Below are 27,544 nucleotides of genomic sequence, written 5' to 3' on the forward strand. Positions count from 1 at the left end.
AAACTCAGCCTTTGGACATCAAAGGCACCTGGTCTTACCTCTTCTATTGGGATCTTTGGGGTATAGCCTTGAGTTTTGGTTTTCATCAATGAACAGGTACTATTAATGGAAGGCAATTAAAGAATCATATTGACTGGTTTAGGTCTATATAAATACTATGCAGACAAACCTCTGACCAACAGCTCACGTGGTTGAGCTTTGTGATAAACCACGTGTGAATGAGGAGGCCTTGGGGCAAGCATAGCTCCAGGCCAAAATGGTATCCTCTTCAGAGCTATAATCCTAGGCACCTCTCTGAGCCCTTTCAGGGCAGAGTGTTGCCTTTCTTTGTGAAGGGAAGGAGCCAGGTTCGAGGCCATTTGTTGAGCCGAGCAGAAAATGTTGTATTTCTGACCTTGGAGTGACCCTCAGTGTCTACAATCCAATTAAAAACATTGCCGCATTAGCTACCAACTTGTTTGAATAACATAAAGGGAGTTCAATGTAAACAATCTCTCTAGATAACCAAGCGTCACATAACCCATCTCTTTTTTTTCCAGCCATCTTCAATGCAATAATATTTAACTTTGGCTATTATAAAGAAAAATGTAGTACTTGATATTTTTTCTTAATATAAGTACATTTAAATAATTAAAAAAAGTATCAACACATACGTAAATGTTCAAACATCGAGATACATAAATATCTAGGGATTTCTTTGTGGAAATACAGTAGTTAAAAAACCCAAAGCTGTAGCTGTCTCTTTAAAAAAACAGAAACAAAAAACAAAAACCAAACACAAATAAAACCCCAGCTACATGAAAGTCTAAAAGTTAAATAAACCTTACAGAGAAGGGAATTTTATTTCTTTGAGTTGGTCAAAGGAAGATTAAAAAGCAAGCTCAAGTCTGTACATACTTAAAAATAAACGACCACCCAGATGCAAACAGGCTTTTTTTTTTTTTTTTTTGCAATCGATAAGGTGCAGAAAAGAAACTCCAAATAAGAAAATAGATGCCAAAGAGGATGGGCTGCGTCTTCCCCACCCCGAACCGAAAACATTCCACACTCTTTGGAATAAACAACGTGGTTAAAAAGTGAAGTCAGGGGTATAAAATCTTTCTTTTATTCACAGCATTGCTAAATCAGAAGCATTCACAGTTTCCCTCCGGGAATCTTCCTGTTGGCCTCCAAGGGCCCTCCTGGCGGGGTCTGTGCATGGACGGCGGCGGCGGCGGGCTCAGTCCCTCGATGACGCTCAGTAGGGCCGCCACACGGCCTCCTCCAGGCGCGCGGGGGGCATGTTGGTGGGCGAGTTGCTATGGCTGCCCTCGGTCTCCACCACGTCGCTCTGGCTGGGGAGGCTGGGGTTGAGCAGCGCGGCGCCCGTGGACGCGTTGGTGCAGGGTGGCAGGATGCGCGGGGGCGATCGCTCGCCGCCCACCATGGAGAACTGGTAGGAGCCGGCCGAGGCGCCGTAGTACAGGTGGTAGGAGGGCGAGCCGGTCTGGAAGGGCCCGGCCTGCGCCTGCGAGGAGCCGGGGTAGGGCGGCGGCAGGTAGGTGTGGTAGCGAGAGGCCGAGCTCATGGCTGACATGCCGATGCCGATGCCCGACGTGACCGGCGGCGAGTAGGTGAAGGCGCCTGGGTAGTGCATGCGCGGGTCGGAGATGGACGGCAGCGTGGGGAACTGGCGCGGGTCGCCGAAGGCTGTCAGGTCCGGAGCCGCTGTGGGCGGGCGGAAGAGAAGGCGTGAGTGTGTGGTCAAGGTGGCGAAGGCTTCCTAATCTGCCACAGTGCTGTTGCTCAGGATACACAGGGTTGCCCAGAGTGCTCCTGCCTATGGAGGGGGACTACAGAGAGTGCTCCCGCCCCAACGCACTGGAGTACCCAGAGTGCCCTTGCTGGTGGCAGGCGAGGACACAGAGAGTGCTCCAGCCCATGGAGGGGTGCCACAGAGGGTGCTCCTGCCCCAACACACTGGACTACCAGAGTGCCCCTGCCTGTGGAAGAGGGGACTACAGAGATTGCCCCTACCCAGGACACAGGACTGCTCAGAGGGTCCCAGCCCATGGAGGGGGGCGACCACCAAGACTATTCCCACCAACACTGTTCCCACCAAGACTGTTCCCACCGAGGACAGAGTGACAAGAGGGGGGCCACAGGGAGTGCTACTACAGAGGACATACAAGTTTGCCCAGACTGGCCCTGACCGTGGAGGAGGGAGCACTAAGAGTGCTCCCACCCAACACACTGGACTGCCCACAACTCCCTGCCCAGGGAGGAGGGGACCACTGAGAATACTCCTGCCTGAGATGAACACTCACCTAGAAATCAACAGGACAGATAACTACCCAAAATACTGTCACTTAAAGAAGATGGGATTCTATGCAGTGGGCTGCTGCCAGGGAGTGGGGGGACTACCCAGCAAGAAGTGGGCTTCCCCCAGCATGTTTGACAGGATACATGTCAAACAGTGTGCCACGGAGCGATGGCAGACACATTGCAGGGAGTGGTGCAGCAGCATATGATATGTATCCTGACATGCCATAGCACATCTACCATATAGGCACCTGTCACACACACTGTAGTCTAATGTAATGTTTCCAATACACGTAAATGTTAGATCCCAGGTTGGCAAACTATAGCTCACTGGCTAAGTCTGGCTGGGGACAGGTTTTGTGTGTCCTAGGAATTAAGAATGAGTTTTACCTTTTCAAATGGTTATAAAACTATGAAAACAAAACCACATAAAATTTGTTTTCTCCTTTGTTGAGATACAGCTTCAATCTGTAGCACAAGGTGGCACCAGTGTGCACTTTAACGGCACTAAGTAGTTCCTGCTGCTGTTAAGAGACCAGGACAACACAGCGCCCAAAGCTGGACAATTTCTCTTTGGTCCTTTACTGGGGGAGAAGAAAGCCTATCCTCTATAGGAAAACATTAATACTGACTAGTATATTGGTAATATAATCAGTACATCAGCATAACAATGTTAATGTAACAGTATATGGCCTAACATTAAGGTAACTGAGGTAAGGGACCCATGGTTATGTTGCTAGTAGAATATTATAGGTAAGTATATTATAACAACAATATTATGTCATTGCACATAGTATTCAGGTTGGATAGTAGAAAACTGTCCTTTTTGTAGACTCCGCCGAGCCCTTGAAACTTGGCTAATTTCCTATTATTTGGTGTGCAGTGCGTGTCATGGTTGGGACAGTGTGAAGGTCGGTGCTTGGCACATTACTTGCCTCTGTCTCTGTGTGTTGTGGTGGGGATGGTGCATGAATTCGTGTTGTGGTAGGGACAGTGTGAAGGTCGGTGATTGGCATATCCCTTGCCTCTGTCTCTGACTTCCGACTTGTTCCCATCTGTAGTAGCAATAGACATTTGACTTCATGTCTCTCTCGTCTTTATCTAAGACCTGTGTCACTGTCACTGTTTTCTTCTTAACGATAATTTTATTTTTGATTATGCTTCTGCTTGTGTGGGTATGTGCCTGCGTGCTTGCAGTGCCCCCAGAGGCTAGAAGAGAGTGCCCCAGAGCAGCGCATGCTCTTAACCACTGAGTCATCTCTCCAGCTGCCACCTCACTAGCTTCTGACACAAACGGATATCAAAACTTGTTTTGTCCGGAAATGTCAGACTTTCTTTACAAGATTCATTTTGAATTTACAGTTCTACAGACTGCCCTTGGTTATCCTCCAGTGGTTTACCGTCTCCTTCTGCACTTGGCAAGTGTGCATGCTGCCTCTGGGGCAGACCAGGGGACAGGAGGGCCAGCATGTGTTCCCTTGCAGATCAGTTTGCCAAAAGCGACACTGCTGGCATCTTGGGGCCAGTATTATGTCTAGTGGGTGGTTGGAGACTTAGTCCTTGTGAACTGTTTGGTGGCATCTCCTGTTTTTACCCATAAGATGCCAGTAGTGCCCTTCCCCCACTATGACATCCAAAAGTATCTCCAGAAATTGCCAAATAGTCAGAGAGTGGGCAAAAGAGCTGCACCTCCGCCCACTGCGGAGAGCTACCACAGTGAGTTAGTATGATGTTGCAGGTAGCTTGTGTCTGTCAGTCAGAGCGAGGGCAGATTGGATCTATACTGTTCGCACCAGCATGGTTCAGCAGCAGCAACAACAACAACACAGGGTAGAGGCAAGGACTAAGCGTTCAAAATGTAAATTCTCAAATTAAAGTACAGAATACCTAAGTTCAGCTGGTTTATGGTCTGGACCCTTTTGAGTTGAGCCTGCTAGAGAGAAACTTGAGGGGGGCAAAAAGCTTCCTTTGAAAGGAAAGCTACCCCAGTGGATTAATCTGTTTTTGGAAGGCATGGGCTGTGATCAACTTCCTTCTGTTGCAAGCCTATTATTCCAACGTGGAGAGCTAGGGTTTGTGTTCTTGTTTCTCCCGCTTCCCTCCACCCCCTCTCAATAATCTTTTATTGCTCTAACACGATTTTACAAAAGGAACTCTTGTGTACATTTGGGCTGAATGTGAGAGAAATGGACTCCTCATCACAGAGGTAATTAGAGTTTACAGGAACAGCCCAAGTCTGCAGCAAATCCCTGTACTAATGAGTAAACCAGGAGTCTGACTTTCAAACAAACACTCCTGTTAATCTTTTCAAAGCGAGTCAGACATGTGGGCAGGGAAAGGCTGTAAACCAACAGTGGTTCTGGTGCTGCCCTGGCTAGGCTACCCTCTGGCTTCTCCTCCAGCCAGGCCACACCTCATTCCCCAGGGTTCATCTCTGTGCCCTCACCGAAGACCTCTGCGAGCAAACTCTGTGTCACTTGTTTTGCTTACAGAGAGCCGTGACATGTTTGAGAGTTAACAGGAAGCCCTACTCCATTTTTTTTTTTTTCCAGTTAGATTTATACAGTCTAGAAGCCGAGGCAGGAGGGAGAGCGTTGGGCACACACAATCAGCTTGTTGTCATCTGATGCAATACTCTGGACACAAACAAATGACTCTGCCCATTATCCCTCTTGCTTCATTTGTCCTGAGACAAAAAGGTGAATCCACTGGAAAAAAAATGAACGAGAGGTCACCCCATTTCACAGCCGTGTCTGAACATGCTCTGCTAGTCCGTCCCAGTTCCTACATGGTAATGTGGTAATAGTACCAAGTTACTGGAATCCCGAGTGAGTCCGTGATTTGTCATGGGCATAAGCACAGGAGTATTGTTACAGTCTCAGCTGCTGGGGGCAAAGTATGTGGAAGATCTGAGATCGTGTGGCATCTTTCTACAGGAGGTCAAGTTCTCACTCCCTTCCTCTCTCTCTTCCTCCCTCCTCCCTCTATCCCTCCCTCCTCCCTCCATTCCTCCCTGTCTCATTTTTTTTTCACACTTTGTAATAAAAAAGGATCAGGCCTTTTTGATATGTTCAAATTCAAGTGCTCTATTCAAATGCTTGTTTTCATTTACAAATTTTATTTTCAGTTATATGCGTGTGTGTGTGTGTGTGTGTGTGTGTGAAGTGCAGTGTGCTTGCAGACACTGGAGGAAGGAGGGAGCTGGAGTTATGGGCCCCCCTATTGTGGTGCCTGGGAAGAGCAGCGATAGCTCTTAACCACTGAACCATCTCTCAAGCTCCTCGTGTTTTCATTTTCAAATCCGGTCTAACCTCTTTTCTTACAAATCAGCAGTCACATAGAATTTATCCATTACCAAGCTATGGCACCTCTATCCTTTGGGCTGGCCTAGTGTGCCCCACCCCCACCCACCCAATTCAGTATAGAAGGTGACTGCCCCCTCCCCCATGCATGGGGAGATTTTAAAAGTAGGAAGCCTGAGGATTAGAAGTTTCAGCTATTTTCACTGGAAGTGTCTCTCCCTCTATGGTGCTAACTCTATGCCTTGACCAAGTGAGTCTTGGCTTTAAAGCCAGCAGTGGATGAAAGCAGTCCCACCCCAGACCCCTCCCACTGCCCCTAAAGGATTAAACAACCTGAGCAGATAATGACCGCCTTAAAAGGATCTTCTGCATGACTCAGATCAGTGCGTGCTGTCTGTCGCCCAGGTTGGCAGCTAAACGTTAATTAACAAAAAGAAAGAGAAGGGGGAAAAGAAAGGAAGAAAAGAAACGAGGAGGAAAGATAAACCTTCATATGGCGACTCCTTTCAGACAAGGTGTGGAGTCTGTCTACAAGGGACAGAGACAGACAGAGCCTGTCTGCAGGCGGAGAGAGGCAGGTGGGGCTGGGGAAGCCGGAAGCCCAGAGACTCCCAAGCTGTCGCTGGTGGGATTAGAAGGTGCATCAGCCACAGAGGGGTCAAGTTCGTTTCACAAGCTGTGGGCCTGGCAGCCGCTTCCTTTCAGGGATCCCACCCTTTCCGGCCCAAGTTTAGGACCACACTTTACAGGCCTTTGAGGCCTGTGCTTAGGGCTTGCTTGCTTTCTAGAGGGAGTTTTCCCAAGTTGAAGCTCACTCTCTGTGCAACTTGTCATTCTCTGGTCTTCACTTTTGGGTTCTGATGAGGTCAATATCTCTCTCTCTCTCTCTCTCTCTCTCTCTCTTTGTGTGTGTGTGTGTCTGTCTGTCTGTCTGTCTCTGACTTTGTCTCTGTGTGTGTGTCTGTCTGTCTCTGTCTCTCTGTGTGTGTCTCTGTCTCTCTGTGTCCATCTGTGTGTCTGTCTCTGTCTGTCTTTCTCTGTGTGTGTGTCTGTCTCTGTCTGTCTCTCTGTCTCTCTGTCTCTGACTCTCTGTCTCTCTCTCTCTCTGACCCCCTCCCTTTCCTGTGCCATTAAATACCTTTCCTTCTAGCCTGTATTGTTGAAATCCAGATCATATAGCCGTGACTTGGACCTGTTACTTACTTTACTTTGGGTGACAGTGACTGCTGATAGGTTGCCCGTGTTGTAGTGAATGTCCCTAGTCCCCCGTGTATATGGGCGGCACTCCCTGCACTCGACTAATTTAAAAAAAAAAAAAAAAGTTAAAAAAGAAAAAACCTTAAAGGACAGGAAGTTTTGAGGGAGACCATATGGGGAGTTGAAGGGAGGAAGGGAAGTGGGCATGACCAAATGGATCATCCCCCCACCCCGCCCCGCCTTATCCCCACCCCACCCCCATGTATGTGATTCTCAGAGAGAAAATGAAGAGTATTACAAGCCACTCTTACATGTGATCGCCGGTCAGCCAGAGGAGCTGGCCCCAGGTGCCCATTTTGGATGGTGACCAAGCTAAAGGACTTATGTAATAAATTTCAAGGGACAAGCCCACACTGGGTACATTTCCAAAGAAAACAGTATTTCAGATGGAGGCTGTGGCCAGTGGACAGAATTGTCACCGGGGGGAATCTGAATGCTGACAGGTGCTGCTCGAATCACACCATGTCCCCGAGGGGACAGGCTTTTACACACAGCCAGCTGAACAAATGCCAGGATTTCTGTGTTACCCTCTTAATTTTGGAGACTGTCAGCTGCCATGGAAATGCTGGCACTGAAGGCCTAAAATCAGATGGAAACACAGTGAGCTGGCTTTCGTGTTTCAATCCAACCCCCCGGGGCTAGTTGAAGTTAGAGGCTCTCACTGCCCCCAGCCGAGACAAGTGACATGTCTGGTAGCATTTTCTGTGTGTTTTTGTGTTTGTGGGGAGTGTTTTGTGTTTGTGGGGGGTGGGTGGGAGGGTTCTGAGTGTTCATTGATGAGTACCCTCGTGTGCAGGCGTGTGTGTGTGTGTGTGTGTGTGTGTGTGTGTGTGTGTGTAGGCCAGAGGTCAACCTGGGGTTTTGTTCCTCAGCAGCTAACTTGTTTTTTTGAGGCAGGGCCTCTCAGCCTGGAGCTTTCTAATTAAACTCTTCTGGATACTCAAGTGTCCCCACATCCCTGAGATGGCACTAGCAGCCTGCGCCACCAACCACACTTTGCCTTTATACCTGGATCCTGGACTTCATACCTGGTCCTCATGTTTGCAAGGCAAGGGCTCTGCCGACCTAGCCAGTCCCGAGTCCTGGGGACATTTCTGATGGACAGACAGGGGCATTTACTACTGGCATCTAGAGGTCAAAGGTTCATCTAACTATTGTTTGGTACATACGCCAGCCCCCTAGCTCCACAACAAAACACGATACAACCCAAATGTGAGTATGGCTGCTGGGGAAAGGACGGGTGAATTGGTGGGGACTGTGAGGGAGCAGCTGACCCACTGGAGGAGTCTTAAGCAATCCTGGCCGTCTGGAAACACAGTCTTTCACAACATTTGAAGCAGCAGCCCCAACTCCTCTGCCCTTCTGCCTGCCCCCTCATCTGTTCTAATCTGCCTTCAAGAGTCCGAAAGCAAAGCCTGCTCCTCCCCCAGCACACATGCAAGTGCCTTCATGGGCCTCCAAAGGACGAAGCTCTCTGAAGTTTTTCACAGTTTGCTTCGGCTCCAATTTCAAAGCCCCAAACAGTAAGTTTCTTCTTTTGCCTTCAACAAAGGAATTTTTTTTTTCTCCTGTAACTCTTGATTTCCTTGCCCAGAAGCAAAGGTGAGTGAGTGCCAAGCCCCAAGGGCTCATGGGTTAAATGACTAATATTTAATAAGCTCGTATTAACAACAATTATGCTAACCATGACACCTGAGCTTTCTACCTGGTTCCTAGCCTCGGTCTGAACAGCTCTTAGCTGGGAATGTTTATCTTGGGGCATATTTGTGTCCTATTCCAATGTGTACCCCACTGTGCTGTACGTAGGAACCCGTGAAAATTTGTCACCCCTGGAAAGAGCAGCTACGGTCTAGCATTCAGCTGGGATGTTAATTTGTTAGCCAAAGGTACAAAATCCTTAGGCCGCTTTTACTTTTCAGAACAGTAGCCTTTGGCCACCAATATTTCCCACCAGCTATGAGCAAACCCAAAATACACAAGAAATGGACTGTCTAAGGCATTTCTGCCTCCTCATCTGTCATCTCTTAGCGTGTCAAGAAAGATCAGTGCTCAGGCATTGGACCAGCACAGTGACAGGAGACTTGGTCTTTGAACCCTTTCCTGGTCAGTCCATTAGTCATGTCCTCCCTTTCCTGGGTCTCCTGTGGCCTTGCAAAGCTTCCCCTCCAGCCCAGCAGCAGGTATGTTTTCACAGAGCTTACTTGAGAGTCGACTGGAAAGTTCCGCAGAGAGGCTGGTCATGCCGCTGGCACGGCCTGGTGAGATGGGTGTCGCTGGGTGAACAGAAGAAGAGGTGATGGATCCCAGGTACTGGTAGGACTGATCATAGGACCACGGTGGGGACGGCTGGATCTGCCTGGCATCTGCAGGGAGACAGGGATGTTGGTGATGGATGGGGTTGGGCAGGGTTTTTAAAATAAAAAAGTTCTTATAATGATAATTATTAACCATTATTTAAATAATTATACATGTATGTATACAGCTTGTTCATTTGTATCTAATGAGACCACTAGAGTCTAAGTATTTGATGCCTCTGTTGTACGAAAGCCCCATTAAAGATACTGAAATACAGTTCATGGACTTAGGGAGATTTTCATTTGGTAAACCTTTCATATATGTATTTTTTTCATACTAATACTGTGAGGAATGGTTTGTACTGGACTCGGGTAGTACTGGATGACTTTAGGTACTAAACATGACACATTCATCTTGGCCAACAATTACAATTATCATCACCAGAAACATTGTATCAGCTCAGATGGTCACCTGTGTTCAGGAAGCACAAAGGATGTAAGGGGATTTGGAGCGCTAGGAAATCCTGAGTTTTCTACTTCAGCAAATGCCATTCCCCCAATGCCACAGAAACAATAGCAATTGTGATAGGAAAAGGATAACCCTCCCTGTACACACACACACACACACACACACACACACACACACACACACACACAGAGAGAGAGAGAGAGAGAGAGAGAGAGAGAGAGAGAGACAGACAGACAGACAGACAGACAGACAGACAGACAGACAGCAAACACAAACATGGCCAGTTACAAGGACATGGGCACACCAGTGAGGCTGCTTCACAACAAACCAAACCAGGTACATGGAGTCTTGGAGCCGGCAGTTATTTTTAAAGGGCAGAACTTTGAGAATGTATTTTATAGACTGTCACCGAGCAAGAGCAGGGACAGAACAGAGACTTGAGGCAAATGGCTTTAGTCCACTTGACTCCAGGGCTCAGTATGCCCTGTTGCTTCCTCTCACTTGCTTTGGTTTTAGTGTCCAGGAAAATAAAACACAAAATAACCACAAACCTGAACATGTAAGGGCCACAAACCTGCTTGTTCCTGGACAAACATTTTAACTTGGAATCTCCTGGTAAAGAGACCTCCTGGCTTCCTTCCAAATGGTGGAGGGTTTGTTTGAAGAGACGACACAGAAAAGGGAGCTGGTACACACTAAGCTTATTAGACCAGCGCTTAGATGCGGGTAGAGCCCTGTGCAGTTTTACAGCAGACTATCTCCAAGGGCTGGAGGTATGCAGAAACAACACACCGTCCTGCATCCCGCGTCAGTAAGGATCTTGCTCCAAGTATGTGGTGTGTGTGTGTGTGTGTGTGTGTGTGTGTGTGTGTGCCCACACTCTCAGATGTTTTCTACAAGACATGCCTGCGTGTTCACTATATGCACTTAGCAAATGGACATATATTACTCAAATATTTTAATCACTTAAAAAGCAAACAAAGGAGGTTCTGTAATTGTCAAGAAGGCCCCCGGGGTGTGAATTGCGGTATTGTAATCCATGCCTTGTTGTGTAGACAGCATAGCACCCCTAGCCCTGTGTCTAAAACCACACTAAGCATAAAGCGTGATGCCCGGGTTCATGCTCCATCATGTTTTACTGTAGTGAAAAACTCAGGCTAGGCCTTTCTAAACTCGTAATTAAGCCGTGCGAACGTTGCATAATATTTCACAGCCTTGCTTCGGTAAAATGACCTTTATGATTCAGCCTCAGGATCTGTGCTTTTTTTCTTTTTAAACACAGGTTATAGATTTGGTATCATCTTACTTCCCATCACAGGGTTGAGTGGGACACTGAAGGCCGGGGTTCATCAACCTCATTCCCGCCATCACCAGGAACCTACTCCTTTGCCAGGGGTGGGCCAGTAGGTGGTGGTGGTGAGCCTCTCCTTGTAATTTGGGTTGTTTTCAGCTTATTAATGATCCATTAAAAACAAAAAACAAACCAAAAGAGGCATGAAGATGCAGTGCATTCTGCATTTGTGGGAGAGGTTCTGTAGTTGTTAAGATGGGAGGGGAGGGGAGGCCATGAACACAGGAGAGTTAAAATTGAAACAACCATATTGTTGGTTGCCTAGCAGCAAAAGGAGCTCTAGGCTCCTGGATCAAACCTGCATACTTCTGTCTCTGCAGAGAGATGACCTCTAAAACCATACTGTGGCGACAAGAGAGGGTCCCCATACAAATTAGCCCAACTCATGGTTACATTGTTTAACTTACATGTTTCTAGAGTCAGGGAAGAGTCAGGTAAGGGACATGAAGCGAAGTGTAGGTACTTATCATAACTGTGTGCATTCTGGGAAATCCCACAAGGAGGGATTAAACGGGAGCTATGGAGAAAACGACACAGGCTGAAAGAGTCACCGTTAGGCACTCCGCAAAGTACAGGTGTGATAGTCTTGAAGGAGTTGCCTCTGGTTGCCAATCCATCCAAGTGAACACGAGTTGGCTAAGCGTATACCATGTGCCAGGCACAGGAAACGTGGCTACCTATAATGGTGACTGAGCGCCACATGACCCCAGCCGTAGCTCATCAGGGAAAGGCTTCTAACTATGTGATGCTTGGAAAGGTTCCTTTCTCGTGCACATGTCAACACACTGAGAGTTGCTTCATTCATTCCCTCATCCACTCATTCAAACACGTGTATATTCATAGGCTGATGAAATTATTTACTTGTTCCCTCCTTCATGTTTCCACAAATAGTTTTGCTTCACCGGGGCCCTGGTGGTGGGATTCACTAGCAAATAGTTTTATAGTCTTTACTTTGTAAGAGTTACAGCCACGGGATGATGTAAGGGTTGAATAGTGGGTGGCTGCTAAATCATATGACTAATTTGGACTTGCAAATGGCTGCTTCCAAGGTAGAGGCAAGGACAGCAGTAATATTTGTGACATGCTTATGTTCTGCATTAGGGAAAGCAGGGTAGGAAAGCATTGGATGTAAATCAACCAGATTTGGGGTTGAATCTTGCCTTCTCCATAAACCAGCTTCAGGGAAGACTCAAATTCTTCTGACTACCAAGAGTAATATCAAGGAACAAGCAAGCTATAGAAAAAAGACCTGTCACAATATGTGGCCATCATAAATGCTTAATTAATCTGAGTGATTTCCATGATTGCATTGCTAAAGGAAATGCAGTCCTGCCAAGAGGCTGATCTGGTGCTTACTGGTAAGGCAACACACTTGCACTCGGGTACTACTGCAGTGCTTGGGGCTGAGTATCTTGAGAAGAGGTAGGCTCTGGGGACCAGATGCTGAGTGAGTAAGGAAGCTGGAATTTTGTGATATAGAGAAAGCAGGAATTCAGTGTTTCAATCAATTCATGCTTCTGTTTTTAAAAGCACCGGAAGCATTGAGCCTTCTGTAGGCTGGTTGTTTTTGTTTTCAGGACAAATGGTTTTGATGAGATTACATGACCAAGGCCATTACAAATAATAGATAAGAGGGGCTCTTTTTACATTCCTGAACTCCACTCCCTTCCATTTGAAATGGAGGTCTCAAAGACAAGGGAAAAAGTTGGGAGATAGTACAAAGGACTGTGACATTTTTTTACTCAGGAGAATGTCTTAAAGGTACCTACATCAGCCGGGCGGTGGTGGCGCACACCTTTAATCCCAGCACTTGGGAGGCAGAGGCAGGCGGATTTCTGAGTTCGAGGCCAGCGTGGTCTACAGAGTTAGTTCCAGGACAGCCAGGGCTACACAGAGAAACCCTGTCTCGAGAAAAAAAAAAAAAAAAAATACCTACATCAAAATGTCTTTAGAGTCCACCATGACCCTGCCAAATAAATCATATCAGAATGACCTGCTTCTTCCATTTTTAGCACCAAAATGTAAAGAGCTTCAGAGTTACCATTCTTGTAAAACAGAAGAGAAAATCTATGACTTTCCTGTATCTCCCACAGAATTCTAGCAGTAGAGCAGGACTCCACCCAAGTCTTGGGAGGCAGGCAAGCATGGAAGACCAACCTAAGGTTTGTTGACTAAAAACAGAAGCTCATGGGAGCACATTACAGGAATGTCACAAGTTTCTGGAAGCTGACTATAGGCAGCTAATACTGAGAATACAAGTCTGGGGCTGGAGAGATGGCTCAGTAGTTAAGAGTACTGACTGTTCTTCCAGAGGTCTTGAGTTCAATTCCCAGCAAACACATGGTGGCTCACAACCATCTGTAATGAGATCTAATGCCCTCTTCTGGTGTGTCTGAAGACAGCTACAGTATGCTCACATAAAATAAATAAATAAATCTTTAAAAAATGTACTGGATGAAAGAGAGAGAGAGAGAGAGAGAAAGAGAGAGAGAGAGAGAGAGAGAGAGAGAGAGAGAGAGAGAGAGATTGATTGATTGATTCAAGTCTAGAGAGCCATAGTCCTGTCCAGGAGAGACATGTCTGTGACCCAGGAACTCCACTGTGTTCTCATGGGATCCCATCTAACCATAGACTGGCAACCAAAGAGCTCTAAGAGTAGATTATGAGTTCATGAGAAGGTCAAAGACAACAAGGGAGCAAATAACAAAGACACTGGGGGAACTGGATGTCTTTGTCAACTATAGCTCTGTAATTATTAAACCCAACCAGACAAGTACAGAAAACTCACACTCAAAGGTCTGAAGGGAGCAAAGTGAAACCAACCCAGAGTTTTATACCCAGCAAAACTGTTCTTCCAATGCAAAGGGAAAAAAATCAATACATCTTTTGATTAAATTGAAATCAATGATCACCAACAAACATGTTTAAAGGGCCCCAGTCAGCAAGAAAATGAAACAGATCAGAAACTTAGATCTGGGGTGAAATGGAGATCATCAGAGAAGAAGTGAATCAAATGAAATGAAGCCTATTTTCTATTTATAGTGGATCTCAAAGTTAACTGTTAGAAGTGATAACAGCCACACTGTATTGGACAGTTACAGCATAAAGATGAAGGAAATGACTGGCAATAATGATAGATAGGAAAGAAGTGATGCAGGTCAGTGGGGTGGCACTTGTCCAACAACACGAGATTGATTCTTAGAACCCACATGGTGGAAGGAGAACCATTAATTCTTGTGAGTTGTTTTTTGACTTCCATACATACAGTGCAGTACACACACACACACACACACACACACACACAGATACAGAACGATAGACACACAGAGAGACAAGAGAGAGAGACAGACAGACAGACATAAACACACAGAGAAAGAGACAGAGGCAGACAGATAGACACACACACACAGACAGACACATACACAGATACACAGAGACAGACAGACATGAATACACACACAGACACATACACACAGAGACAGACATACACACATGTATACACACACAGAGAAAGACTAAATTAAAAAAATTAAAATATTTTAAAATAAATAACATATAACAATTAAGGAATAACATTATTTGATCATGGGCTTAGTTTTGTTAACTTTATAGCAATTATTGAAGCAATTTTAAAAGATTTTATTTATTTGTTTATTTATTATTTAATGCATATGGGTGTTTGTTTTACCTGCATCGTATCTGTGACCTCATGTGCCTAGTGGCTAGGGAGACCTGGATGGGGTGTTGGATTTCCCTGGGATTGGAGTCAGCAGACAGCCTTTAGCCACTAGTGGTTACTAGGGGCTAACCCAGGTCCACTGGAAGAGCAGTCAGTGCTTTAATGTCTGATCCGTCTCTTGATAGCCTCCACAAAGCAATTAAAAAAAAAAAGTCTATTTGCATACCTGATAAGCAAATAAACAAGCTAAAATGAAATCATATAATATGTTTCGTTAACAGTGAGAGGAGTCAGAAAAGCCGGGGGTGGGGCGAAGAACCATGTGCAGCAGACATAAAAGTTAGACCAAGGCAGATAATAATCCAGCTGTATCTATAAACAGTTTAAAGGCGAATTGTCTAAATCTACCACAGAAGATGTCAGAACAAGCTACAAATAAAACTTAACTACCTGACGCATACAAATGGCTCATTTAAATGTAGACTCAGATAGGTTAAGCATAAAAGGGGTGGAGAGAAAATGTGCTAACATTAACCCACAGAAAGCTCAAGTTGCTGTATCAAGTTTTATACGAAGCTAGTTGAAGATGCAGCTTTTCTGGGATGAGAGATGAGTTACATTGTGATAATATGGAAAACTGAAAATACACATTCCTTAATGGGCTCCCTGTGAACGACGGGTGTCCAGAGACCTGAGGAAGAGCTAACTGAAACACAAGGAAGAGCAGACAAACCCATCATTATGGCCGGAGATTTCAGCACCTTCTTTCAGTCACTGATAGACCATGCAAGCAGAAATTCAGACTCCGCTGACATGGACAGTCTCAGCTTGACCTAAAGAACACTGGTAGACTTCTTTCTTCTGAAACACGCAGACCACTCACTAAAACAGCCTGCCTTTGAGGCCATGAAATCCTACTTGGGTTTAAAAGCATAATCATGCAAAGTATTTTCTTAGGCCACAAGGACTTAAACCAAAAACAAGCAACACTTCCCCTGCAAAACAAAACAACAAAACAAAACAAAAACAGTAACAGAAAGATTGCTTGGAAATCCTCAAAAAATGGGAGATTATCTGTAAATGCCAAAGCTACCAAATAAGAGATCTGAAAAGATGTTTAAACTATCGGTCACTTAATGAAAATAAAAACAACATTTAGGGACTGGAGAAAAGGCAGTCTTGGAAGAGAAATTTCTGGTGCTGAAAACATATTTGTTAGGAAAGATCAAATACCAGTAACTTATGAGATGTGGAGGAGAAAGAATACTCCAGACCCAACGCAAAGAGAAGTAACCATATCTAAATTGGTCAATGAAACTGACTTCAATCAGAATAACAAATAAATGCTCCTACTTTGAAAAATCCAAAACATCCTGATTTAGCTTTGTGCCCTCCCTGTCCAAGGAAACGACACGCAGGGACATCGGCCTAACTCACTTGAGCCTTTGGTGGTCTTGGCACCTGACTTCACAGCTGGGTTTCTCACTGCACTGGAGTATCTGGGGTCAGGGTGTTGGGGCTTGGCTATAGTCAGAACCTTGTTCCTTGACTACTTGGTGGACGTCTCTAAAACAACAAATCTTTCATTCACCTTCAATCCATTAAAAAATAAACAGTGGGCCATCCACTCCAGGACAATTTGCTTTTTAAAGAGCAAAAACTGCTGTGAACATATAAACCCAAGGGGCCTGTTCTGGGCTTTTTCTTAGAAGACTCCCCCTCTTTCTGCAAGGAATAAGGCAGAGTCATCCTCAGGGCACCCTCCCAGTGCACCTCGGTCATGGGTAGCTGGTGCAATGCCCTCTTGGATGCCTCAGAGAGCACAACAGGATGTGAGTCAGGACACAGAGATGTTGAGTCAGTTTCCAGGGTGATGTGTCAGGGCGAGCCCAGGGGAGGTTTGCACCTTCTCATCTGGGACCCTTGTGAAGAAAGACCCAGGACACCTTGTATAAGAAAGCGGTGGTGCCCCAAGATGCTTGGGGGCTACCTCCCTACCCCACACTGTGCAATGTCAGCTTTCATAGTCCTGGTGTTGGACAGGTGACCCAACTGAAAGGCTACTTCCTTGCAGTGTCTGGTGGTTTTGAGCAGTGTTTCCTTTGGCTTCTGTGGTAGGTAGTAAATCCACAACAGCCCCAGAAATCAGAACAGCAGTCACCCCAGAGTCCCCCCAGGTAGACAGTACTGGATTAGCATACCTAAGTATACCAGTGAGAACCTGTGTCAGTTCCCACCAGCTCTGGATCCTGGAAGAAAAGAGGGTTGTGAAAGAGCCCTGGGATTTGCCAACCATTTGTCTCCCACTGGCTGCAGACATTTTGGTTAGTCATGTGCAGCTCAGCTGCGGTCACAGTTCCAACGGTTACTTTGATGGGAGGCATCCAGACTGAGCCAGGACAGAAACCTGCCTGGTTAGGGTGTTTCAAAGATCTTCACGGTCTGGGGGACCCATTCTCCCTGACATCCATCAACCCAGAAGGTGGCAGGTTGCCTGGGAAAGAGAAGATGGAATTGTGTGGCTTCATCTCCACTATTCCTGTTCCGGTACCCAAATTCCGGTACCCAAATTCCTCCCTCAGCCCAGGGATGCTTCCTGACTTTGTGGTCAGGATGCTACAAGTCTGAAATGCTTATTCCCAACATCAGCAATACTCCTAACCCTGGTGGCTTGCCCCAGAATCCTTTTCCTTCCAAACCTCTGTTTCCTCATTTTTTTAAAATGGGGGTGAGGGGTAACCAGACTCACCTGCCTCACAGGTGTGAGAGTTAATTAATGTTTGTGGTACAGCTTTGAGATCCACAGATGAAAGGCTCTCTATAAATGCAAACTGCTATTCCTCATTAGAGCTGCCAGACAGTTCCCAGGGGAAATAGTTCAGCCCTTACCACGAGGCTGCTCCTCTCAGCCAGATCAGTCTGAGACACGTCTGGAAAGGGCTCTGTATTTAGGCAGAGTCCTCCCTGTGCAAGGGTTCAGGGATAAGTCACCCGCTTCTAGAAAAGACGCTATTTTCATAACACCTCTCATTCTCTGTTGGCACCGTCTCTCCTCCAGACGGAGAGAGGCCTTTGGTGTCCAGACAGAACTGTGCTTCTGAGGACACCAAAGGCCCCGTCTTGTCTCTGAAGAGTTCTTTCCTGCAGATAACTTATTTTCGCTGAACTTTATTAAAGAAACCCCACCCCCAACCCAATACCTCACCTCTAAGGGCTGTCTGTACCTCTGACCTCCACTTATGTTTTCTAGGCCTGGAGGAGCCTATAGTCAGACTGGGTAAAGTCCGGCCATCGTGTGGCAGATGTCATCCTATGACTACCTGCTGAATTATTCTTTCCTACTCCATTCAGTCTCGAAAGGCTGAGGGTAAAGTCTTTCTGCCCCCCAGCCCCCAGTGGTTCTTCTTCAGCCTCTTACTTGTCCTTACTCCTTCCTTGAATAGGGTGAGGGGAAAATTCAGTGTCAGGGGTTGGAAGTCCCAGGTAGCTTTGGGCTCAGCCCTTGGTATAGGGTGAGAAGACCCTCACTCATACCAGAAGCTGTTGACACTTCGTGTGGAAGCTGCAAGCAGAAGGACCTCATGCTTCTGGGTGTCTTACAGAGTGGAATGTTCTGGGGATGGTTTATTGACAGTAGCACACACTGTAGACTCTACTCGTGTGGCTCAGGTCAGGGGATGTTGGAGATGGTCTGGGCTGCCTATCCAACAAGGTGGCTTGTTTTGTCCAGTCTGCTCTGGGCTGCTTCTGGGTCTCCAGGGAAGCACCAACTGTCTTCTGAAACTAGATGCAGTAAGAGCTGGCCCTTGGGCAGATCACCTGAAGTGAATGGCTGAGACTTTATGATGATCCTTGACATGCCTTACAGTGATTGTAGGCACCAAGAAAGGAGTGGCCATCCTTTTTGGAATTGCAGAGGGTGGTGATGATGGATCTATTACCTGTACTATGTCAGTCAGGTGCCCAGCCTAGAGTGAAGTCCGACCTACTCCAGACTCTGTCATGCCATTAGGCAGCCTTGTTTTCTTTGGGGATCACCAGTACCTGTGCAGTCCCCAGATCTCTGTGCCGAGGACTGTCACTGAGCCAACACTTGGGACCTCTGGTGGGAGAGCAGAGGTCACCTCTACCCCCGCCTCCCAACCCGTGTTCCCCGTGCATGCTCAACCTCTAGCACTGTATTAGTTTGTTCACTGTTACAAATGCTTGGGAATCTCTAAGGTGGCTTAAAGAGCTCGGGCCCCGCCCCCTGTGTTCCTCTGACCAGAGACTTAAATAGAGATTTCAGCGTTCGTTATACTGCAGGGTCTGAAGAGAAATTCATATTTGTGGGGACAGAAAAGAAGAATCAACGCAGTATCCTCTAAAATACTCCTCAAGACAGAACAGAGGGTCTTGGTTGTGCTAAGGCTTGTGTGGGTCCCAAGCATCTCTAGGATCTGGGTACCTCACCTATCTGCTGTCTCCTATTCCCAAACCAACAGCTTTAGGTAAAGGTAGAGCAAAGGCATGGCTTTCCATTCTGAGGGGTTGCAATGTAGACACCTGTTTGCCTGTTACTGCTGAGGCACGTGGCTTATCCCCGGGCATACTCCCCTCCCGTGAGGAGGGGTCATTGCATCAGCCTGTGAGGTACTGGAAGGGTGAAATGGGACCTTGGCCTGATCACTGTCAGTTCAGTTGCTGGTATAAAGAGGCAGGCAGTCTCCCCAGGCTACCCTTTCAGGGAATGGTAATGGTGTCCAGAGTGAGGACTGCTTGGGCTTTGTCCAGCAAAGACTCCTTATTCACACTGCTGGTGCTCCACATATCCACACTGCTGGTGCTCCACATATCCACACTGCTGGTGCTCCACATATCCACACTGCTGGTGTTCCACATATCCACACTGCTGGTGTTCCACATATCCACACTGCCGGCGCTCCACATAGAAGAGACACCACAAGGCTACCAGGAATGGGACTTGCCTCAGCCAGCCAGAGTTCCAGGGTGCAAACCTGTGGTTCCCCACAACCATGTGTGTGTGGTTCCAGTGGCTAATGCCAGCTCTGAGACGCAGTGTGGGCATCTCCTCCCCGCACACCACATCTCCAGAGGGAGTCTGTCCCCAGTCTGCAGGCTCATGGCAGGGTGTTCCTGCCAGGACACAGGGGTTGAAAGCTGAATTGCAAGCCAGGGATTCATTGTTCTTTGTCTTCTGAGGTGTGAGTCATGTCAAAGGGTTGTTCTTGCTTTAAGAGCCTTCATTCCACACTCCCAACTCACAGAGGAACATTCCGACACAGGGAAATAGAAAAATTCCCCAAAGATGAAATACCTAGCCCCCTTTGGTAAATGCTTGCAAGAGAAATCCAGTCAGTGTCTGCCTCCATATTCCTTCTCCTTATGCTGTGTGTGTGTGTGTGTGTGTGTGTGTGTGTGGGTGGGGGGAGGAAGGGGGAGTGCTGGTCTGGTCTTAAAGGACTGTTCTCTCCAGCCTGAACCTGGGACATTGTTGGTTTTTTTCCTTTTCTGCACACCAGACTTGGGCCCTTAGAATCAATTCTAAGCCTGGCAGTGGTGGTGCACGCCTTTAATTCAAGCACTTGGGAGGCAAAGGCAGGTGGATTTCTGAGTTCCAGGCCAGCCTGGTCTACAGAGTAAATTCCAGGACAGCCAGGGCTACACAGAGAAACCCTGTTTCAGAAAAAAAAAAAAAAAAAAAAAAAAAAAAGAATCAATTCCCCAAAGCAAAGCCAGGGGAGCATCACCATCGAGAGTTGTGGGGTGGGGCGGGGTGCTCCCTCCCTCCCTCCCTTTACCCATCCTTTAGCCAGGGTATGCACAGGTCTCTTCCTGCATCAGAAGAATCTGATAAATAAGTCTAGGGTTTTCCTGATGAGGGGGATCAACCTTGCTGGCTGTTCCTATCTGGGTTGTTCTAACACATTCATCTTTCGCAAGCACTGCCCTGTCTGACTGTCCAGTACAATGGATACTAAACACTGCACTTCCATTTGGTCACACCTCTCCACAGTGCTAGAAACAATGGTGGATCAGAGAAGTGTATTCTCATTACATAAGGAAGGTCTTGTCGTCCGGCTAGAGAGATGTAACCTTCACATACCTTGCCGTCCCTCCTCCTGGTGACCTCAAAAGGACAGTGGGATGTGTGGCTAGGATCCCAGAGCCAACCTTCATTCTTAAACTGTGATGAGTCGGTCTATAGACCCACCAAATTCCAGCCCATTTTCCACAGACATGCCTTTTGGAGGCGTGGCGCTTATCACACGCCATAAACACAAGGTTCCTCCTCCACGCCCAGCAAATGCTCTCAGACACAGTTCTGGGTCTGAGGTTGCTAAATTACTCAGTGCTTGCCATCGGCAGTAGGGTCAGGGAGAGGGAGCCGGGACCCTCCCCTGCCCCAGGACTGTACATTTCTACTCAAGCTTTGAGTTGTTTAGGGTTCCTGAATGTCTTCACTTCACTCTCAAGCACGGGGGCACCAGACAATTCTCACTTCTGTTTCCCCGCCCGTAATCTCTCATTTTTGTGGAAGAACCACGGGAGGGGGACTCGCTCACTTACGTTTGCAGCCCCTTTGCACACCCCACGCAACTGACCTTGATGTGAACTAATTGGGATTGCAATGGATTAATAACGCAGGTTGGTGAGGTGGAGTCTGCCATACAGGGGAGACCTTTGAAGATAAGAGTCATGCGTGCTTTCATAAACTAATCCCTGGTGCTCTGAACAAAGGACATAAACTAATAAAGGCAGACTCATCTGGGGGCAATCTCTACTCACAGAGGAATTCCACCCAGTGCTCTGATTCAGAAAGGCAAACGGAAGTCTGCCAGAATTCTTTTAAACTCCAACACAGATCTCAAAAAAAAAAGACACATACCCATACAGAGTAAAAACTCTGGGTAATAAGCAGGCCTCTGATGATCTAAAGATCCAGCTTCATTTATTGACTAGGGAAAGTAAATGACATTTCAAATACAACCTTCACACTTGAATAGATGAGGTCACCCTGAGAAAGATGATACTGAACTGAGCCCAGCAGTGGGAATCCTCCCTCCAGAGAGCTCCTTTGATTTACAAGGTCAAGGCAGCCTTTTATACAGAAGCGATAGGTTTTCAGTGACTTGGACTCAGATGGAAGAAAAGCTATGTACAGGTTGTGATTGCGGGAGGTACAGACACATTTGATCACACAGCGGGACTGGCCAGAGGAGGAAGGAGGTGCCAGAGACCTGGAGGCCGAAGTGTTCTGCAGACAGACACCCAATCAACTCAGTTCTGTTTTGCACATTGACATCTTATACGCACAGACTAAACACTTTGGGCTTTCTCAGGCTGGTCTAAACCAGTAGGGAATGCCCTTCTGGAGGACTTTTTGTAATGTCAGGAAATAGGACCACTCTTGATTAGAGTCAGGAGAGCCAGAGGCATTCAGTGCATAGAGACTGGGGGTGCTGTTTGGTAGCTGATAGTGCATAAGAAGATCCCATGAAAGAATGGTTTGTCTCCCAAAGTCAAGGGTAACTAAAATGACAAAGGAAAGGCTGACCCAGGGAACATCACACTGAAGGGGTAGTTTGGCCAACTTTAACATCAAAGCAGAGCATGTGACTTCTAGAGGCTGTTCTGATTTTGAGAGACATAAGCTAGCACCATGGCCTGGGTGGAAGACACATGAATTGAGGGGGCTGAAGTAGGAGCAGCTGTGGCTAGGCTGCACCAGAGGAGAATCCTGTCTCCACACTGGTGCTTGCAGAAATTGCTTTCTCACAGTCTCAGGCTGACACCCAGACTTGGCACTGGCTGAATCCAGCCCCGGGGGAGCCACAGGTGTAAATGGCCAATAAGATTGCCCCTGAGTTGACCACTGGCTTTGCTACCTTGGAAGGGACAGGCCAGCACTTGCTTCTCCCGGGCTTTCTGGGCATGAGTCACATGTAACTAGATAATGATGCAGATTGTTGTCAACAGTTCTGAGGTCTCATTCCAAAGACTCATGGAATGATGGGGCAGGAAGCAGCCCCAGAGACTGTCTGTGCCAGCTCCAACTCAGAGAAAGCTGGAGTCCAAGCAGAAGGCACGATCTTTGTTCCCCACACAAGGTTAATGGTAGGATGAAGCCAGCTCTCCCGGCTAATCATAGATGGGTTACTTCCATAAAGCTATGGCAAACCACCCCTCCTCAAATCTAGTGACCTTATGGGCAAAATGGGAAGGCTTAACCTTCAAAAACTCTACAACCAACTGCTGAGGGTGTTGGTAAGATGGGCTCTGAAGGGGGGCTGGGGGGCTCTGAAGAGGATAGTTCTTCCTGTTTAAGATCTGGGGGTATTCAGAGCTCTTAGGGTTCTTTCAGAATTCTGTTTTTACATTTGTGTCTCCTTTTGTACCCACACCCGGATCAAAGATAAAAGTTGGTGTCTTTTACTATCATAATTCACAAATAATTCAAAATCAAGAGCAGGAGAGGAGACCACTTTAGGGACGGGGACAGGGGAGTCACATTGTCACCCTTTGCCTCTTCTAATGGCTTTAAGCTGCCAAGCTCTGCACTGTGCTGACTTGAAACCCTTTTATGGAGAGTGGCATACTCTTTCTGTTCAGATCACTTAAAATAATGAGTTAGCTGCACTTGTATTAGTCTTGTCTTTCAAGTGGATTAGATTCATGGGCTTGTTCCCCTCCAGACTCGCAAGCTTTGGCCTGGCTGTCTGAACCTCCAGATTAGACTGACGAGCGAACGCAGGCCAGACAGCAATGAAACGCAATTACCTAGGCAAACTTTAGAAGGATTTGAGCCCTGGGGCACAGGCTGTTTACCAGAGACTGAAAGCACCATTTGTACTGAGCAGGGCCAGTTGCTGTGGTCTTGGGAGCTCTGGATCCTGCCAGCCACTGGACTCCAGGCAGGATTTCTGGGGGCCCAGATAACATCAGCTTCTGTCCGCACCTCAGCACCTCAGGGGCTTTCTGGTTTTCAACAAGAAGACGCAAGCACCAACAAAAGCCGATTATAATATCTCCCTTTGTGTTTGCTGACTATCTCTCATTGGTGGGGCTTTTTTTTCCCCCTTTCTTTTTCATATGTATTGTGTACCACCTTGGGGGAAAAAGAAATCCAGAAGCAATCCTATGGTTGATTGGCTCCGTAAGTTGGTCCTTTGAAAATGAACTGCCTTTCTGAAAAACAGGAACTTCCTGTCTTCTAAAAAAAAGAAAAAAAAAAAAAAAAAAACCAAAAAACCAACCCAGCTCATCCAAAGCACCTTCCCCTTGATTTGAACAAAAGACCCTCCAAGAGTACTTAGTAAAGGTTCCTCCCAAAGGGGACTAGTAGACTAGGGGGCCAGGGAACTTCCTGTGAGGGACCACAAGCTGACACTTTCACACAGATGGTAGGTAAGAAGACAGGTGGATGAGCGTAGGCATCTGGCTGGCTTGCAGAGGACTATCCTGTGACAGAGGAGGGACAATGAGAGGAAGGCAAGGCTGGCTTTCCTGTGTGGTGGGGGACATATGGTAAAGTCCCTAGAGGCTGGCGATGGGGCCCTGAAGCCCCATGACTTGGCAATGGATCCATTATTTTTAAAGAAAAAATTTCTTGTGGTCAGATTAGCCTTGAACTTGTATACCTGAGAGCAGAGAATGACCATAAACTTCTGATCCTCCTGCCTCCTCCTCCTGAATGATGGAATCCAGGTGGTACCACCGTGCCAGTACACCAAGTACTGGGGATCAAATCTATGGCTCTCTCCCAACCAAGCTCCAGTCCTAGCCCGGACAAGGCTTTATTGGGGTGAAAAGGTGGCAGAAGGCACTAAATAAAGAGTTTCGAAGAATGGATTTGAAGAAGAATCTAGGAATGTGGTCTGGGAAGGAAGCAACAGCCGCACACACCTGAAGGGCAGGAAGCAGGAACCTGGCCCTACAGAAGAGGCAGTAATGTGGTAGGGGTGGGATTCCTAGGAAGCTGTGGATAAATAAGACAGCTTATTTCAAGGCCTAAGTCTCTAATTAAGCATGCAAAGCAGGTTAGAATATGTGGAAGGCTGCCTCAGGTGAGGCTGAGATGTCTGCAGAGGAAGGAAGGCAGGGGATCTTCCATGAGAGTAGTATTTGGTGTGGGGCTGGGAACAGCATGGCGGGGGAGGGGGCAGGTAGCCCCCCTCCCTTTGTGAACACAACCATGAACGTTATGGGCCAGAATGTCAAGAGGTAAAGGGACCTACCATTCCCTTTTTTTGCATTCTTCCATGCCTGGAACTTTTAAATGGGGTTCAGACCCACCGATGCTCCACTTTGACCTGCGCGTTCCTAAGATTATAGGGACTGCCGCTGGCTTCTGTACCTCAAGGCCTGTATTCCTGGGAACCCAGAGAAGCGAGGAAACATTCAAGGGTACTTGGGGGTCTGCTGACCCCTTCTGTGGGTCTCAGTGCCCAGATGCGTGTGTAGGGAAGGTCATACTGGAACACACAGATCCTGTCCTCCTGTTACCAGGCTGCCATGTTGACGGCACAGGATGGGTGTCTCGCCCAGGACAGTGAGGGAAAGGGCACTTGACCCTACCACCTCTCACCAGAGAGCAGACAAGGGGAGATGTCACAATGAAAGGAACTGTCAGGCTTGTCTAGGAACTGGGGAGAGGACTCAGTTTGGTCCTCCAGGAGATGAAGATGTCCTGAAGGAAGGGACATGTGAGGTATGCTGAAATATGGTAGGGGATGAGGACGGAGTGAGGAGGGACCAGGCCAGGCCAGAGAGGAAGACAGGTGTAAGAAGCTAACACTCACATCCACTTCATATTCCCGCCTCCTTCCTGTCCTGTGCTTGACTGTGGGCAATTTCAGAGCTTGGATGTGCTAGGGAGCCAGGGAGAGCCCCTCAAGGCCTGGAGCACCACAGGGAGGCACTGCTTGAGAAGGGAATTTAATGGGCAGTGAAAACAGTTCTGTGTGCCAAGTCTTTGGCCTTCAGTTGGCTTGAAAGGCATTAATGGCTTCTTCGGCCATGGGCATGGCCCTCTGAAGGCTACATGATCAGACCAGGTGGGCAAGGTCAGTGGCACAGGGCTGAGGGAGGTTTGTAGTGGTCACTGGACTTCCTGAAGGCAAGGGAGCCAACAGGAAGCCGCAGGATCTTCACTTGCATCGCCACTCAGAGTCACAGTGGCGGAATGCACACTGAGGTCGGAAGCGTCTTTATTCCTGTACACTGCAACCATTCTGCTGCATCTGAAGAGCTGTCACTGTCCACTGATATCCACACAGAGACACAAGATGGCTGAGCAACGGCGACTTAAGCTACAAGAAGGACTTCAAGGAACTCCAAGCCTCCTAAGTTCTCAGTTGCCAATGAACTAACACTGTTTGCTTTCCCTGTAGTGCCCCTCAGGAGGAAGCTCAGAGATTGGCAGGGTGTGTCAACGAGCTCTTTGTAGCTCTGAGAAAGATGGCCACAGGCACCTAAGCTCCAGAGTCCCCAAGGCATGGTAGGTACATAGAGGTGTGTGTGTGTGTGTGTGTGTGTGTGTGTGTGACTCTGTGTATCTGTGTCAACCACCAAGGGTTCCTATGGCCTCCATACAGTGGGCTCTTACGTCACAGAATGCCTGGGCTAATTTGCATGACCCCTGCCCTGTACAATTCTGTGAGGATGAGTCCATGGCTGACTAATATACCTTCAGAGACACCAACCCTGAGGGGTGCCAACCTGGGCTGGATCTATTGCTATCAGAGCCTTGGGGTGGGGGTTGGCATTACAAGTGGGGCTGCCCATGGCCAACTCAGTTGTCTTTTGACAGGCTGGACTATAGTGTGAAGTCTGGTATGTCATCAGCAAGTGATTCCCTCCCTAGTGTCAGCAGAGGAAAGGAAGAACTAGAAGACACACAAGCATGAGTGGGGGGATGGGCTTAGGTTACAGCACCGGGCAGGGGGGCTAAAGGTTACATTCCCTTCTTCAGCCTTCATCTCTACAGATGGAAACTGATTGTCTAAGACCTTTCGCTCCTTATGCCACAACAAGTTCTTCATAACAGGGCTGCTGTTGGTTAGAAACTATATTTAGTTTCTAAATATAAATTTATTAAATTGGGGGGATAGGAGTGGGCAGGGAGGAGGGGACAGGAAAGGAAAAGAATTCAAGCATTGGCTGACCTAGTACTTCCCCAGTCTTGCCTTGGCTTCTTCGGCTCCCCTCTTCCCAACTCCTCCCCCAAGTTCTGAAGGCTGGAGATGCCTCTAACAAGGCCCTCATTGTCCCAGACAGGTGTGAGATTGGACTTGATCCGTGGCCAACACCTCCAGCACCAGAACCAGCCCTGTAAGCTGCAAACATGCACCAGCCCTCCAGTAATGCCTCTGCAGCCAGCCAGAGACTCAACAATTTAAGGCTTAACACGCACCGTATAAATCAGAGGAGGATGGACCAGCCGACCGGCAGCTTCTTGGGCAGGTGCCTGCAGACTGTCTGCAGATCAGACCCTGCCTGTTTGGGTTATTTGAGACACACACACACACACACACAAATATAAGAATGAGAAATTGGGTGGAGCTGTGTGCACAGGCACACCTGGGTTTGCCCTATCTTGTCCCAACAGCCCCTCACTCGCCTGGATAGTGTTTGGAAGGGACTCCTCAGGACAGCTCTCTGTGCTACTTCCAAATAGGAGGAATGTGTCCAGTGATCGAGACTAAGAAGAAAGCCAAGCACTCGGATAACGTGTATGCCACCTGTGGCAAATCACTTTACCCCTTGGACTACCACTGCTCACTATTTAAGGAACAGGCTGGCCATCCTGTTTTGCTCTCTTTGAGACACTCATCATCCCTGACAAGCTCAAAGCCGCCATAAGTTTGTCTAAGTCGGGAGTAATCATTA

The 27,544-nt window shown here is 47.4% G+C and overlaps 1 protein-coding gene and 1 long non-coding RNA gene across 3 annotated transcripts in view; one reads left to right on the forward strand and one right to left on the reverse strand.

Annotated features, from left to right (window-relative positions):
* Positions 1 to 1,082: 1,082 nt before the first annotated feature.
* Positions 1,083 to 27,544, reverse strand: part of Runx1 (RUNX family transcription factor 1) — a 229,697-nt gene continuing 203,235 nt past the window's right edge. For both annotated transcript variants that reach the window (XM_034515203.2, XM_034515201.2), the window contains 2 exons: positions 9,062 to 9,223; positions 1,083 to 1,707 (listed from right to left, as the gene is read on the reverse strand). In XM_034515203.2, coding sequence (XP_034371094.2) covers positions 1,238 to 1,707; positions 9,062 to 9,223 — 632 coding nt within the window. In that variant the 3' untranslated portion in view covers positions 1,083 to 1,237. The remainder of the gene's footprint in view (positions 1,708 to 9,061; positions 9,224 to 27,544) is intronic.
* On the forward strand, positions 8,226 to 27,419 carry LOC143444102 (uncharacterized). The gene is made up of 3 exons (XR_013113665.1): positions 8,226 to 8,383; positions 26,047 to 26,153; positions 26,929 to 27,419. It is a non-coding gene; the product is annotated as an uncharacterized LOC143444102 (long non-coding RNA).

Source organism: Arvicanthis niloticus, chromosome 12 (genome assembly GCF_011762505.2).
Source record: "Arvicanthis niloticus isolate mArvNil1 chromosome 12, mArvNil1.pat.X, whole genome shotgun sequence".
Taxonomy (NCBI): domain Eukaryota; kingdom Metazoa; phylum Chordata; class Mammalia; order Rodentia; family Muridae; genus Arvicanthis; species Arvicanthis niloticus.